This window comes from Tasmannia lanceolata, unplaced genomic scaffold, assembly GCF_043159265.1.
Source record: "Tasmannia lanceolata isolate RefF3 unplaced genomic scaffold, GAP_Taslan_0.1 ptg000020l, whole genome shotgun sequence".
NCBI classification, from domain to species: domain Eukaryota; kingdom Viridiplantae; phylum Streptophyta; class Magnoliopsida; order Canellales; family Winteraceae; genus Tasmannia; species Tasmannia lanceolata.
The window spans coordinates 11,632,911-11,650,486 of record NW_027518697.1 but is presented as its reverse complement, the minus strand read 5'-3'; the positions used below and the strand labels follow the sequence as shown (position 1 = coordinate 11,650,486).

The 17,576-nt window shown below is 38.2% G+C and overlaps 1 protein-coding gene across 1 annotated transcript; it reads right to left on the bottom strand.

Moving 5' to 3' along the window:
• Positions 1-383: 383 nt before the first annotated feature.
• On the bottom strand, positions 384-16,730 carry LOC143854591 (uncharacterized). Its single transcript, XM_077364631.1, has 4 exons — positions 16,360-16,730; positions 14,163-14,322; positions 6,415-6,951; positions 384-761 (listed from the first exon to the last, which is right to left on the bottom strand). The coding sequence occupies exons 1-4, from the start codon at positions 16,427-16,429 to the stop codon at positions 647-649; spliced, it is 882 nt and encodes a 293-aa protein (XP_077220746.1). The 5' UTR covers positions 16,430-16,730; the 3' UTR covers positions 384-646.
• Between the last annotated feature and the right edge of the window lie 846 nt (positions 16,731-17,576).

Genomic DNA, 17,576 nt, shown 5'->3' with positions numbered 1-17,576 from the left:
CAATAAATTCATTTGTTCAATAGTTGTTGATGCAATGTGAAGTGTGGGATTGACAGGTACAAAGAAACAAATATCTTTCTTTGTATTTTGGTGGGTAAAAAGTGAAAATTTTAGTCTGCATTCAGTCACAGCCTAAAGATGCTTCAAGGCCAAAAATATTTAATTATAAGAAAGGAAAAGAAAAGAAAATAACATTTCCATTTCTTTTTCTAGCATTTTAACCCCATTTGTTTGTTTTTTACTAAAAATTACGCACTTTCACCCCTTTCTGTTTGTTTTTTCCAGAAAATGGAAAATGAGATTACAAAAACAGAATGGGGTGAACATATCATTTCCATACACTCATGATGCATCCATGCTTAAACCATGACACAAACAGGGAATATAGGTTTCCAAGGCTTGACCAACAACTTCTGTAGAAGATCAATGCAACTGTTAGTCTGAAGTTTCAACCGTTCTTGGGTCTCTGAGGGCTACAAAAACATTTTATTTTTCCATACATTCCTTGCAAGGAATGGCACATGGGTTTTCTCAAGCTAGAATGCAGCAAAGGCAGATTCATGTTCTACAAATGTCTTCTCATACTTGGTTATACTTTCAGTAAGCAGAAGCTTTCTGTGATTCTAACAATTACCTTCCCCAAGATTTACATTTTTCTCCAGAAATTAATGATGCCAGTTGCAAAAGACTTAAGATTCCCCCACAGTGGTGATCCCTTTAGTGATGGCTCTTCTTCTTGCTCCGATTTTTTAGAATCATCTCTGAACAAAGACAATCACGTAGAACTTGTTCAACTTCTAATTGAATTGTTGCAAAAGTAATGTTAAGAATAAAAATATATACATACAGTTGCAAAAAAGGGAGAAATTGAACAGATTATTCAGTTATGAGCATTCAAAATTTTGAAAAAAGATGTTTTGAACAATCATGAATCAAAAGCTCTGCTGAGAAATCAACAACAGTCACGTTAATGCATATCATCATCAAAAAAACATTAGGTGATGTGAAGCCAACCCAAGAAACCCCAATATTGACATGTCCAATCAGTTCTAGAGTAAAAGACATAATATTATATAAATTTAAGCTGAGTAAAGCATAAGATATAGAAAAATGGATCTTCATACATGCCGCATATATTAAAATTATACAATGATTTCAACACCTCATCTCTGTTTTCATCTCCCGTTATTTTTTTATACAAACAAGGAGAAAACGGTGAAACTATCAAATTAATGGGTGTAAATATCACTTACCATATATAAACATAAAGACACGCATAAGATAAATTAAGGGGTCTCTCTCTCTCTCTCTCTCTCTCTCTCTCTCTCTCTCTCTCTCTCTCTCTCTCTCTCTCTCTTCCTATTGCTGTGTCAACATGTGTTGACACAAAAATCTAAGAGAATAGAGTGCTCTTGCTATGTATGTCCCGTGCATACAAATTTCTCCATGTGCAAAGAAACAAAAGAGTTCATCATCAGAGAAGAGGACTTAGGTGACAGATAAGACTCGGAAGATTTAAAACCATACATAGTTACATGCAAACTATCCAATATTAAAAAAAACTTTCCCCACCCACATTATCCCCTGGTTTTTATTATTTGGACTGCAAATTCTTGAACATTAAATATGCCTTTTTTCCTAACCATTTTTCTTGTCATTAAATGTGAAAATAGCTCACTATCTATGTGACATAGATACGGACACAAAGTATTAGGCACAAGAAATCTGACATGTTGACACCTCCGTCCGTACAAATGTATGATAAGCATCAGTGACAAGACAATTGATAAGCGGACCTAGATTAAAAAGAAATGATTCAAGGCTATAAAACAGTAATAGCTCATTACAGCACCGTGAACTTATAACTGTTTTTCTTTTGTAGAAACCTTTTACAAGCTTGTATGACCTAAATAAACTTCTTTTCAGACCCATGGTGATAGTAATGTGGCTGAGGTGGAAGTGAAGGTGAAATGTTATTTCACAGAGATAGAAATATAGGTGCAGAACCCCAAATAGGCTTTTTTCTTTATTTCATCTATCTACGGCTAGTTGCTGTTTCTGTTTCCTTTTACAATATTTACATGCTCCAAAAAAAAACCCAAATAGACACCTTGAAAATTATAGACTGGAAGAGTAAAGTAGACAAATTTTTGGGGTTTCCTAAACCCTATCCGTGACTAAACAAAATGCATTATCTGGGCCACTGTTTATAACAATTCAATGTGGTATATTATGTTGTGATTCCTCGTTGGAGGAACAAACCATCATCAACATCAAGGGTGTTTCTCCGTGTAGTTTGTAAGTCAATCTAAACAGCAATAACCCAAACCGAGAAGTGTCCAACTTCAACAAGCCCTCAACAAGCAAGAGAGTGGAGTGTTTCCACAAATGAGTTCCAAACCAAAGCAAGAACAAGCAAAACTATAAATGGAGTGAAAATGGCTTAAATAGAGCTTTCTTGACTTGAAAAGGTAACAAATACAGATCTGAAACACCTTGGAACATATCTCCAATAATCAGTTCAAGAAGCAAAACGTGATACACCTTAAAAAATGGAATAAAAAGTGGTGAATCCACACTGGTCCACGCCGGAGATGCCTCTACCACGAACTGATGTGTAAAGAACTCTCTTCCCATGGACATATGTGCTTTATTTTCATTTTATTTTATTTTATTTTATGTGTTGATTATCGATTGCCCATATATATGGGGATGACGTATTGGACATTTTAGTTTTTTTGGAATAATATTACGTGCAAGTTGCTTCCCTCCTATTTATCTTCTTTCCTTTTCTTCCTTCCTTCTTCTTCCCTTCCTCCTTTCTTCTTCCCCATCCTACGTCAATTTCTCACAAGCCGATACTACACCATAAACTCTTTTCCCACGGATTGATATACTGAGAAGAAGCTTTGCCAACAAAGGATAGAAGATGAAGTGCAAGAAGAGACCTCAAACGAGATGGGCACCAAGGGATCAGCTCTTGATGACCGCAAATAAAAGCAAGAATCAGCCTTGTCTCAGGCATGGGGTAGGTTAAGAAGGGAGAAGCCCTCTCTCACAATCATGTGCAGCATAGGGAAAAAACCCCAAATATTTTTCATGTGGCCTATTCACTTCTTCAAACCCATAAAAAATGTGAGCGATGCCCACACCCTCCACTCGAATCCCTTTCAAACACATAAGACTCGTCCCCCGTATGTTTCTAAAAGATGTGAGAGTGGCGGCCCACATTTGGCTGTTCTTCACAAAAAAGGACAACAACTCCAGAATTCCTACCCTCCCAATATTACTTGTCCTCGAGCAATTTAGTCAAGCCGGCAGGCATTGACTAATTTTGTTGCTGCTCGGGATCTAGATGTACCAAGTGCTCATCTCCTTTGAGTATCTTGTCCAAGTGCTCATTGCAAAGAAGATAACTTCATGCCCCTCAAACTGGAATTTTAGCTACAACAGATTATAGTTGGTGGTTTAATTTCCAAAGGAATATAAGCATTGTACTCGAAGCACCATATGACGAACCTCTCCCATGGCAAACACAAAGAAACATCCACTAAAGAGTAGTTTTTAAACTTATGTTCACACGCTTGACAATTTTGGTACAGGGTACAATTTCCTATTTCCTTTGGCAAGATTAAAAACAAGAAACATCTCATTTTTTAATCAATTCTTTGTTACAAAGCTATCGTCGATGAAGGTCTGAGTTGATTGACCACCAATCAAGACTATCACCCTCTATTCCAACACTATGCCCTGCACTTTAATAGTAGAACATCTGTTTGCACTTATTCAACATAGCTAATGCACCTGAGCTTGAGATTCCTTGAGTCTCTTGTGGTTGGTCCTCCCTCTTCATGATCCTTTGCAAACTCATACTCATTATCATCCATGCACCGAAATTTGGCCCTTGGCTTGGCATTGGTGGCCTGGGTCCCAGCCCAGGGCATCTTGCAATGAAAACATAACTTCATTCTCCTCAACTCATTACGTTCCTCGCCATTCCTCTTTTTTGATGATGTAAATTCTGATGGCGTTTGACAGTGCTAGTTTGTAGAGTGATTTGGAGTTATTTCTCCTAAGAAGGGACAGTTCTTTTCTCTGAAAAGGAAGCTCTTTTTGAAGTGGCTAGGGTGGGTTGGATTTTGATGGTGACAAAATAAAAAATATCATCCTAGGTTTTGCCGAGGATTCCAAGTTCAAAGCCCTTCCACAGTGTCTTGCAGCGTTAGAGGCTCAAACACTTTCACTAGACCCCTCAAGCGCTCCATCAAACCATCAATAAAGAGGAATGCCACTCTCCTGTCTGAAATGTTCAGCACCACAACTGAAATTTTCTGATATTCCTTTACACATGCCCTCACCGTTGTCCTTTGCTTGAGAGTGGTCAGATCTCTGAAAATCTCTTTGTCACTTCCTCTAATGAAGCTATCTAAGACATTGATTGAATTCATCAAAGGTACAAACCACAACATGACCTTGTGTGGTTATCCCATAAAACTACCAACCGTACGAAATATCCTCCAAAGAAAGGGTTGCAAATTGAACTGTGTCCTTTTCTGCCATGGAGCTAAGTGTAAAATAGGTATGTAATTTCTATAGCAATGCGCTAGCCGACATTTAATCTTGCCCACCAAACATTGGCACATGCATTCCTTGCTGTAATTTTAATTATTCATTATGCTTGCTACCTCTTCCCATATTTTTTTTTTCAAAATTTTCAAATACCTCTCGAGGGTACTGCATTCTAGAAGTCTTCAGATTTTCCTTGATAATCTAAGAATAGAGTACCCAATTTGTCAAACACCTGGCGTGCACTAGAAATCTGTCTCCGTAGAAACATGGGTTTTACAAGCCTAGCAAAGGTGAGTCAGTGTACCAAACAGACCTCTCACTCACTTAATCTTGAGAAGCTGCCCTATTTGAAGGGTCCCCTAGGTTTTGCTGTGGCTGGGGATCTTCACCCTAATAGAACTTTTCCGCAATCTTGACCAATAATTCTAACATAGCATGAACTTCTGTTTGGCCATAAATGCTGCCCAGATTTCCTGGTGCAGTTTCTCCAACAACTGGATCTAAAATCTCTTCCGGTTGGAGCACTAAACTAGGACTGAGTTTATTCCTTCTTGTGTTGTGCTTATTGTTGCGTTGGAATGAACAAAGGTTCGATACTACTGTAATAACCCAATATGAACTGTAATAACTCAAACTGAAAATGCCCAACTTCACCAAGCAAGAGAGTAGATTTTTCCACAAATGAGTTCCAAACCAAAGCAAGAACAAGCAAAACTGCAAATGGAGTACAAATATATTAAAGTGGGCTTTCTTGAACTGCGAAAAGGGCAAATACATATCTGATAACTTGGACCAAATTTCTAATAATCAAATTCAAAAATCAAAACATGATAAACCTTGCAAGGATTTCAAAAATGGAAAAAAAAAGTGGTGAATCTACACTGGTTCACGCTGGAGATTCCTCTACCACGAACTGATGTGTTAAGAACTCTCTTCCCACGAATAGATGTGCGATGAAATCTCCTTCCACAAGCTAATATGAGAAGAAGCTTTCAAACAAACTGATACACGATAAACTACTTTCCCACGGACTGATATACAGAAAAGAAGCTTTGTCAACAAAGAATACAAGATGAGGTGCAAGAAGAACCCTACAAGAGCTGACCACCAAGGATCAGCCTTTCCTCTTGGGCATGAGGGTGGAAGGAGGAGCAGCCCTCTCTCACAATTGTGCGCAAGATATGAGAAAACCCAAATCTTTTCATGTGGCTCATTTCCTTCTTCAAACCCTTATAAAAACGTGAGTGGGACGGGACCCACATCCTCCACTCAAGTCCTTTTGAACACATAAGATCGCTCCCCCATATGCTTATAAAAGATGTGAGTGACGGCCTACTTTCTGCATTATATGGATATATCATATATGTAAACAAGTAATAGAAAGACTACACCACTCAAGATTTAAAAGTATTGCCCCGCCAGAGTTGAGCAAGCATCAAACACAGTAACATGCATATGAAAGAAACTACCTTAATTTATTGCCTTGTTTAGCTATTATTGACGTAGTATTTAAATAGTTAATGTTATATCTGTAATGTGACAGGTGTACCTTAATACTTCTACAAAATATTTACATAACCTTTCAGTGATCAGGTTATTGTTTGGCCCCACCAAGTGTCATATCAATGTTACATAATTTTTATGTGATTGAATGATGACCAAAAGGAATTATATTCCATATCATGGACAATTTATGAGTCTTCTTTGTAATAGTGAAAATTTTACTAAAGAAAAGGGGCAAGAACCCAATGACTGAGATGGTCAAACGAAAATAATACAATATATGTGTCTTTCTAAACACCAAAAGCTAATACGATAATGATAAAGAGGGGATTATATGCTTACCTTTGAAAATTCTCTGATTCAGGGCCTTCTTGATCACCTTCCAATAAAAATTCTCTTTTAAGACCATCTGAATCTCGCAAGTCCTCAGAAGCTATGTCACTCTTTCTACTGCATGTAACTTCTTCAGGGAATGGCTGCAAAGATTCGGCCTCACTTTCCAATTTTTTCTGATGCCCACATGATCGATCCGGAATAGAATGACAAAGTGGGACTTCTTCCATCTTAGTGTTGTTAATTATTTTCATGCTGGAGTTTTCCCTGGCTTCAAAGCTCAAATCTTGAGAAGTGTAACTCGCTGTTCTCAGAGAGCTCTCTTCAACCTCAGTCGAAATTTGGGATTCGTCATTCGCATCAAAATATGGGAGAATGACTTTCTCTGCTTTTTCCAATAGAACGTCATCCCTATTATTTATAGGGGACATTCTACATGCATATTCCATTTCCTGAATGATCTGTCTAACTACATAATAAGAACCACCAACCTGTTTCTGAGCAAGGGAAGGAGTAGGAAACTTTCCTGCATTTGAAGCCCTGTACCTGCAAGAGACCATATTGTGTCTATTATAATATAATTTTCACATTTACACTTAACACAAACATCCAAATCATCTATTACAGCGACCGATTTATACTATCTGGACATTTACATTTCAACTTACATTTGTATTCCTCCCTCCTTTCAAAAGTTTCCCCTCTCCAGACGATTTGCCTTCATTTTAGTTCTATACTCTTTAGTAAATTCCTAATCGGATGATGATCTCATGCAGCCGGGATGCATCATATTTTCATGCTCACTAGTTTCTACCATACATGTGAGGACAACCATGATTTGTCAAAAGGATAGTTAGCAAAACATAGGACAGTAAATAACCCTTGAGAAGCAAGTCCCAAATTTATTTATGGGCACCCCTGAGTTTTTTTACTGTGAACTTCCCCACCTAGTTGTAACATGCTCCATAGCTATTTATCTCAATGTAGAAAGCTTGTCTAAGTGTTTAGTCTCTCAAAATTTTGTTTTGTTCTGAAAAAATCTACGAGTAGCTCTTATGACAACAGGTCAAAGGCATAAAAGTGTGCTAAATGTTATCCAATCCAAAGTTTTGACAGAAAATTTCTTTTTCTATTGAAAATACATGTCCTTGTGTTAGTGTGAGAGAAGTTGAATCTGAAGAGAGGCCAGCGATGGGCTTCATTTATGAGTTGATGGAATTTGCAAAAGAGAAGGTTGAACATATTTATGGAAAATAGCAAAAAGAAATAAGGTCCTATTTGGAGAAAAATAGACAAAAAACTGACTAATTAGCTACATTGTCCTTTTTTTTAATGTCAAGCTACAATGTCCTTTACATGGCAAGGATTTAACTTGAGTCCACAGCTACAATACGAAGATAATTTCTCTTATGTGATGTTACCTAAATGCGTGTATAAAGGATGCTTTGAAGGATAATATAGGAAAGAACTTATCAATGCCAATGTTCTGCTAGATATCTATGATGCAGCAAAGGGAAATTTTGGGTGTCAAATGGCAATTGAGATGAAAAGAAGCATTCCCCGAGTCTTTAGTTGTTAGTTTGATATCTTCAGGACTTCGTACAACTTTATTTAGAAAAAGAAGGGGAAGCCCCAAGACCGAGGAGATCAAATGTACAAGGGGACAATAAAACAAACATAAAGATAGGATATGGAAGATAATAAAAAAAAAAGACAGAGAACCCCGGTTCATCCCAGCTCTGGCAAGCCGATCTGCCTCATTATTAGCCGACTGACAGATGTGTCGAAACCGAACCGAATGACCATCCACACGGTCTCTAATCTCATCAATCGACTCTATGAATCTCCATGGACTTCATGCAACTTTTAGTTTGCCGTATTTATTCAAATATGGAGTAATCACACGCTTGTTATGGATGATTGGTGGATCCACTTTAGGTCTAAGACACCAGTATTGATGAAGTTTGTGATTCGAGTCCTAGGACACATACCCGGACAGGTGTGGCTATTCAGCTTAAAGTCATGGGTATGCTCCCCAGTGAGGCGAGTTCGAATCCCCCCGTAGTAACCCGATGCACGTGGTTTACGGGTGACTGTGTGCATCCATAGGGATTAGTCCCGCTAAAATGGGGTGGGGATACCCTATGTCATAAAAAAAGTCCTAAGACACATGTACTGCTTTATGCTGCGAGAGGAATTGGATTTCCTTTGATGTGATAATAGTTTTTGTTGTTGCATTTTAAGTTCGTCTTCCTTCACGACAACAAAAAATGGGGCAAAATATGATGATGGGCTCATCAAGAATGCATTACGGTCTTCTTTTGTTTACAGGAGTATAATTGTCTTTTAATTAACTGTTCACGCATCATTATTTATGTGTCCTATTCACACGACACTATTCACTTCACTATTCACCTACATCTTAGTCTTTTAAGTCATAGTAAGTCTTTAGAAGTCATGGAGTTGAGTATATATATTGTGAAGCTTTAGGGTCCTCCTATCTAAAAGGTAATTAGATCTACTTTTATTTCTACATCCAGCATGCATTAAGGTTTTCTTTTGTTCATAGGGGTATAATTGTCTTTCAATTTACTGGTCACGCATCATTATTCATGTGTCACATTGTGAAGCTTTAGTGCCATCGAACGCATGATATGATTGGTGGAAAAAAAAAATCTTTCCCTTGCGCAACTTTGGATTTGAAATCCTCCTCGTCTTGGTGTGATGCCTCAACAACCATAGTGGTGCAATGCGCTAGGAAAACCTTGGTGCCATGCCTCAATTATTGGTCATTCTCCTGTCTAGAAGGTATTTAGATCTACTTTTTATTTCTACTTCTTGCTTTAGCACTAGTTACATTTATTACCAATCTTCTCTTTCTTTCTTTCTTTCTTTCATGCCTTTATTCTTATTTTTGTTTCCATCATGGATCTCTTTTTCCTTGCACTCGATCACATCTAGGCTTAGGTTTTCATCTTCAACCCCACAAACAGTCTCAACCTTGAATTTTATGTTTCTTTCTTCTTCTTAATCCCTATGCAACCTTTCAGTACTGTTCTGGAAATTTTTATCAGATCTGGAGTGTTAGATCTGTTCAACACTTCATGGGTCCTTACAAACGTATAGAAGTAATCTCATAAATTCCAATCAATCCAGATTCAAGCATACTTTAAACCACCCTAGAAAAATTGAACCCAGCTTTTACCCAAATCTGTGCTATGACCTATTTTCTCTAGGTTTGGATCCTACAAGCTTTTGCTTTAGGTTTTTTCTTTTGGTCTTGCATCAAGCGTTTATGATTGTCAATAATGTTGATGAATTTACTTCTTTTGCCAATGGTATACATAAAAGATAAATCAACTAGAGCAACAACTATTAAATGATGTAGTTTATAACATGAATAACCCAAAGTTGAGGGAAGAAGTATGAAAAGAAGACAAAACATGGAATCAATTCAGTGGACCACATTGATTTTAATTATGAGTTGATTGTCGAGAAAGGAAGTCCTCTCCCCCCTTATGATCTCAGTTGGCATGATGAAGACGATTTGACCTTTTGATGGTAGAGCCACTAGACCTATTCCTCCCGGTCAAGGTGGTGTGCCACCTCCAACTCCACGATCAGTGACAATCAACACTACTTATGCTTCTACTTCTCAACCTGAGAAGAGAAAGAAAGAGTAGTGCTCCTTAAAGCGGGGGGAGTTTTAAATTCTAAATCATAAATTATTAATTTTTTTTTTTTTTTGAAAGAAGACAATTTCATTAATATTCAAATAGCAATCGGGACCAAGAGTCCCATCCTGCAATTACAAAATATTAAGGTGAATTAGCATGGGCATACCCGAAGCCAATTCAAAAGCAACCAGAAGAGATTACAAAACTCAGCTATTCCTTTCCTCTATTATAATGCCCATATTCCTTTAGCTATACAATTCTAATGTACACATAATCCTTCCCTCTATACGTTTGTTCATTCCTTTCCTCAAACCTTTCGCATGTACCTTTTTGGACTGCACAAAATTCTAGTTTTCCTAAGTAAGCACTTCTTGAGATTATATGAAGCCGGAATTCATGAAAACTACCAGTGTTACAAGATTCTGAACCAGCAGACGCGCCACCTGAAACTCTAAGGCTCTAGATTTATCATAGAATATCAAGGGAATCAGCTGATCTACCGCATCCAGACTAGATAACCTTAGCGAAAGAACGAATCTCTCATGCTTTGTTTGGTTGCACAACAGCTCGGCAGCCGTCGGAATTTGGTTTGGATTTGGCATGCCATTCCACGTTTGGTTGCCGAAATGCATTGGACTCCCATTGATTCCCTTGGATTTCTCTCATGTACTGATTGCTTGTCCCTTTCTTGTCCCCTCATTCCAAAAGCAAAGAATTGTGGTTGAATTTTCAAGGGAATGATGCGCTCTCTATCTCTCTCTTCCCTCTTTCTCCTCTCTCCATATATTGGTAATGACACCCCCTACTTTTTCTCCTTCTCTCCCATTATTTGCTGTGCAACCAAACACTACTACACAATTTTCCGACGTAATTCTAGGCAAATCAAAATTCTGGTCTCTTCTCTTTGACTTCCTATTCCACTACTCTCCGCGCCGGTTCAAGCAACCAAACGTAGCATCAACCTTTGGCTATTGGAAATAAAAAAACTCCTAGATAACGACCAGCAATCACATTGATTTTAGACAATATATACCTTGAATGGTGATGGAGGAATTATTCCCTACCATCCTACAACCCAGATCCTGTAGTTTCAACTAGAGCCACCAATCTAAAACAATACTGCACTACCTTCACATACACTTTACTGAGGGGAACGTCCACACTCGTCTCTCAAACTATCTCATTTAAACATCTACTCCAGACTCTTTTAAAATTTCTTTTTCTCTTGCCTTGTTTTCTTCCTGATCTCTTTCCTTCATTGCAAGAAACATCTTTTTTGTTGCCCCCAAATCTTCCTCGTATGTAATCCCAAAAACGTCCCCTACCGACAATAAGTCATTGAACTCTTCCGAGAATGATCCCCTACTCCTAGAATCTTCAAAGCTATTATCAACCTGCTTTGCCTTACTTTTAGGGTCCCTAGAGAGTTGGGGCTCCCAAACACGCAGTTCTTCAATCAATCCACCCTGAGATGGACGGTGCAGCAGCTATCCCCGGAATCAGGCTGGATCGATTGTTTTCCAGGTTTCTGATGACAGTTTTTCTTTCCTCCTCCCAAAGACGTCGCCGAGTACGTCTTTCCTTTTCTAGAACTTTACTGAACATGGGGAGATCAAGGAGATGTACGTGCAATTCCTTATCACTGTCCGATTCCGAATTAAGATCAAGATTATTGATGGAAGATGAGTTTTTCTTTAGCTGAGCCCAACGGTTTTTTAGCGGGCTAAGAGAAGTCTCACTAAATTATTAATCTCATAAACACAAGGTTTTAAATTTTGGTTTCAGTTTAGGTCGGCATGGAAACGGAAACATTTCGGTTTCGGTGGAAATCTTATAAAATCACGGAAACGTATAGAAACATATGCAAATGATGAAATTTTAAGATGAAACTTTGCTACAAACTTAGAAACCATCACATGAGAAAGAAAGCCATCCATAATGGCCTAATCAATAAAGAAGTACAATGTAATGAAGTATAAGAAAGTACAATTACTAGTCTCTCCTTTAAGGACCCCAATTTTAAGTCAATACCACAGAGTTACGAGTTATTATTGGTCCCATACCAATTTGACATCTCATGCATAAGATACAGTTACTTTGCTGCACAGTTCATTGATGTTGCCAAACAAATATCATTCTCTACATTAATGAAATGTTTCCATTTCCATCCCCACCGAAACGAAATCTACATGATTTCCGCCCATGTCATTATTTCCCCAAAATTTTAAAAAGAGATAATCTATCTTAAGAGATGAAAAAGAGATGTAATTAGAAATGATGGATAGTAATCATCCTCGAGTGAATGAAAATGAGCAAGGACTTTCTCTCCTATGAGAGTGAGTTTCGCAAAATTGAGAAAAACCACCTTTTCGCATAAATTCGTAATGGACACCTTCACACTCTTTTTTTTTTTAAAATTGACAAATATATTCATACCAGCAAAATTACAAGGGGACCAGTAGTCCCACTAGATTTACATAGTATGAATTGCCCAGGAGCATTCTCCTTGGCCGAAAAGAAAAACCCATTACCCAATAGCCTCAAATGAATTGAATCCAGCAAAAAGTGCCATATTTGTTGGACCCCCAAGTCAATATCGTGACCTGCCACGTCACACCGATTTCTCCACTAGGCAAATTCGATTTTCAAAAATCCCGCTCGAAGGCCAAGAGCTATTGTGCGCCCCTAACCGTGCACGATATCCAACCACCCAACATCATCATCCAATCTCCGGTGGCCTCCACCTCAAACCACCACCCAACACTGACGGTTCCCCATTAAAAATATATCAAATCCTTCCACCATCCGCTCCAAAACCTACTTCCACTAACCCAAAAATCATCACATCCAAAAGTATACTCCAAGCCCTAACCCTAAACCGTAACCCTAAAGACTATAATACTCCCCACCTCCTTCCCCAATCAACCCTGACCCTAACAACCCTAAAACTCCCCTCCTCCTCCTCCTCCTCCTCCTTCAAACCATAACCCTACAAGGTTCATTGCTGCTATCCACAACCTCCCTCACCTCCATATCCAACCTCCTCCTTTTCCCCTGAATCCAAACACCGTTTTCCTTACATCGGCCCCTTCCACAGCCTCCAACGACTTCCCCACCCACTTTCTCCATCATCCCTAACTAGATCCGGCCCTTTCACCATTAAATCTGGCCTTCTCGAACCCAGCTCCGGCCATTCCGCCCCTCCAGCCATCCACGGCTCCAGGCCTGGTACCCCACGGCCTTTCACGGCCACCGGCAACCTTCAAGGTGACCACCTTCACACTCTTGCTAACTTAGAGATCAAGGTACCTCTAGTTTATCTTAGTCTTCCAACAATGCGCCTAAGAGATCAGATCTGAGCCAAGTGGGTTTTCAAAAAAAATTGCATTGATCCTATCACTTAGGTTTTGACATTCCGCCTTCTAGGTTAACTCTATCGACTATGACAATGTTGTCACAGATATATATTTCGGAGCCCCGTGATGGTTTACGCCAAGGCAAGAGCCTAATACCCTTCCTTAGAAGGGGAAAAACTCATTTCCCTTAAATGAGGGAAAATGACTATGGCTTTAACAGAGTAATAGACACCACCCCGCACATGCGAGCTATCACTCCCAAAATACTAGGCATCATCCATGCAAGATGGCAAGAATGCCACATGTGAGCTATCATGTGGTGCATGATAAGACTACCAATGAAGTGTGGTTGGCCCCATCATGAATGCTTGAAAACACTAATAACCTAGAAAATGAATATAGAGGAAATACTCACAATTTTGAAGGTATGTAGCTATATATTACATGAATATGATACGGTAAGAGTTTATACATCAACAACTTAATACAAATACAATTGCACAATGAAACTATTGAATACATAAATTGTTGGTAATTTTAATAATGCAATAACTCTAACTGAATATAATTATATGTAAAGAAATATAAACTATATAACCTAGAAAACTATATAACCTTAGGTTACCGGAGATCATTTCCACTGTCATTACACTATTTCTCACCAGGAAACAATTCACAAAATAGGAATGCAATAGCTACTTCAAGAAGCTAGAAAGAGTCATACTTGTGAACAAACGATTCCACTATAGCACGTCTTTCACGTCTTGATGTTCTCTTTTGGCTTCTATGGGGGTTAGATGAGTCAGAAGGAACTGAAGCTGCAAAGGACATTCCACGCCACCGAATATTTGATCCACGTATTGCATTGGGTATCTCATTGAACACTGTCAAAGTACCAGCATCAGAGAAAGTTTTCTTAATTCAGTCTAGAAAACAGAAATTATAAAATTCCAAATACGACTTTAATTCCATAAAATAAGAATGCTAAGCATCCATCTTGTGATACACCATAATTATTTCTTTAGTATTCAGGAAAACAATCAGTGTATAAATTTGACATAGTAGCACGCTTCTACAGGAAGTAGGATGCCAACAAGTATCTTTGTACTACATTTCTAATGTTGCCAAGCCATCATCAAGTCCTATGTTGCATCGATTCTTCTGTATAACCTTTCATAATCTACTAATGCTGCATGGATTTTTTTGTATGGCCTTTTATAACCCTATTATTATATAAAAAAACATTAAATTTCAAAAATGAGCTAAAATATAGTGCCAATATAAATCCATTTTTTTGGGGTTTACTGAGTTTCACATTCGATTCTTGTGATGGATTTCGACACTAGAACCTGAATCCATGCAAGAGATCAAGGCATAGTAATAGTGTATAAGTGTCATACTAGCTTGTATATGTTTTCAGAAGAATTAGGAAGGCATCATGAGAAAATTATGCCTAAAAAGAGCGGTGTTAATTAGACATGAAAGCAATTTCAAAATAGCATAGAACTGTTAGTTGGAACCAACACAAATGCAATTTCTAATTTAATTTTATTTTTTTGAATGTTACAAATGCGGTTACTAATATAAATTACTTATTTTTATATTGGAATTATAGGACAATCCATATTTGGCCCTATTTTGTATATAATAGAATTAATAATAAAAATGATGACGATAACAAAAGGGATTTGCTAGGCAATTTTGCGGAAAGCCATTACACGGCTTACTGTCTCAGGAGAGAACAGCCACATGGTAGTCGATTTTGTCTTATTCATTTAATTCTTCATTGGTGGCTGTTTCTCTCCTGAGAAAGTGAGCCGTGAAATGGCTTTCTCCGAAATTGCCCGACAACAACAACAACAACAGACTTGCATGTGTTAAGCATGCCACCAGCGTTCATCCTGAGCCAGGAGCCCAGGATCGAACTCTCCATGAGATTCATAGTTGCATTAAGTGTAGACAAACAAAAAGGTGCAACTAGTGTATGGTATATTAACACGAGAACCAACCAAGAATATACAATTATGGCTAAGAAGATAAAAACAAGTCAAAAACTTGAAGTACAAAATCTTATGTGCTGTTATGGTAGTGTAGTAAAGATAAAGCCATCGATTAAACAAGTTGACTACTTGAAGCAAAAAACTCTTATGTGCTGAAGTTCCTATGCTTTTGCAGGAGTATTGGGCGTAGGTCACTCACTGCCATGGGAAATTGCCTATGCTACTGAACCTGGACCTGTTGCATGTCTTAAACAACTTAAGCTAATATGGCCCTAGGAGGGCCTAGTCAATTAGGCATTATTCAGGACCCGAGGTGGTTTCCTTGCCTATAACCTGAGGTGGAAAAAACTGGGCCTAGGGCACACTACCATTTCATCTCCCTTCAGTTCTATCATAATAAACTATATAGTGCATCCAGACCAATTAGACACTGCAAAGAAGTCATGCCTGCAATTCCATTTCATTTTCTTTCAATCCATAAGACAGATTAACACTAAATCCATCAACTATCATCAGACCATATAGTTTCCCATTATGCGAACTTCAGAATAGGTTTCAGGACAAATAGCGAACCGACTTCTAAAAGATTCGAGTTGAATTGTAAACCAAAAGAGTTTTCACAAAAATGGTTTGAAAAAATAGTTCTTTAACTTTTCACTCACTGCAATGCATTTAATCACATCATATCAGAGCAAAGCAGACAAAAGAGGCTAAGTGGTGGAAAAGTTGCAACCTGTTACATGGTCTTACAATACAAAATCACCCAAACGACGCGTAAAATTGCATTTTAAAGTTTGGGTTCTGCATACTATATCTTGGGTTTCATCTAAAAGACTAAGTGGGAATCAAACTAAAATATATATATAAGGAAAACCCAATACCCATTCGAAAGGAAAATAAGTAAAAAACCAAAGAAGTTACCTCTTTTCGAATCAGAGAATCGAGTAGCAGAGCTTTTGTATGTGGAAACGATTCCTCTCACCGACTGCATAACGAGAATCCAATGGAAAACAACTCAATCGTTCATTGAAAGATAGTTTTGCTTCTCTGAAAACAATTTTATGGAAGGCATTTTAGGAAGAAGGAAAGAAGGTGTAGAGATGGATGTGGGCTGGAATCAACTGTAGAGATCTTCAATCATCCTCCAAACTTAGGGCTTAAAATGGCGGGCTTTTCCTCCCAAGTTCTCAGACAGGATTCCTAAATGCGTTCCCGTGAAGTTGGGTGTTATTATCAAACGTTAGGATGCATTTTTTCTTCCGTATGATCAAATGTGGTGTGGGTGCCATTATTATAAGTTTTACAACTACTAAATTCTAACCCTTTATTATATAAGCAATTATATGAGAAATAGCATTCCGGGCCCATGCTACGCATGGTGTAAAATGGTGGGCCCACCCCATCAAAAGATGAGGTATAAAATATTGGGCACCACCCGATCAATACTAGGGGTCAAATTATGGTCTCCAACCATGGTTTTAAATTTTGGTTTCCGTAACATTTCGGTCCGAAATTAAAAAATTCCAAAATTTCAACCGAAAATTACCAAATTTCGAGAATTTCGGTTTTCGGTGCGTTTTGATTTTGGACTTGACCTAAATTTCAGATTTCGGCTGAAATTTAAAGCCAATGTCTCCAACCCATATGTGTAAAGCAGCAGTCCCATCCCATCAGTAATATGAGGTCTAAAATGGTGGGGCCCACCCTGGTTTTGGGTGAAGACGTTGTGCCCACCGTATCAAAACACAGTGTAAAATGGTGGGGCCCACCCATGCTTGGCAAAATTATACAATGTTGGCCCCACAATGGGCCCTAAGCAAAACTTGAGGGTGTTCCAATAATCAAAATATAAGTGACTTTCCCCATAAGTTTGTTGCCATCTATGTACCCTTTAAAGAGGCGAAATGACACACTCAAGGAGGTAGTAATTAGCTTACCAAGTGTTGAGACAGGCGTCGGGAGAGTAGGGAGAGCCAGAGAGGGAAAGATGACACATTGAGGATATGATGTGAAGTGGCAAAGACACAATGAAAATAGAAAACCACGTTATAAACCAATAGTGCACGGAAAAAACTTTCATGGCCATCAAACATGGTCTAATAGTTTTCCATTCAAGGTAAAGATACACCCACATAAAT

Excerpts from the sequence above, each read along its gene's own strand:
- LOC143854591 (XM_077364631.1), bottom strand. The coding sequence starts at position 16,429 with ATGCAGTCGGTGAGAGGAATCGTTTCCACATACAAAAGCTCTGCTACT. Across the intron at positions 6,952-14,162 it reads GTGGAATCGTTTGTTCACAA|GTACAGGGCTTCAAATGCAG; the intron begins GTATGACTCTTT and ends GGTCTCTTGCAG. Across the intron at positions 762-6,414 it reads GAATCAGAGAATTTTCAAAG|AGATGATTCTAAAAAATCGG; the intron begins GTAAGCATATAA and ends GTCTTTGTTCAG.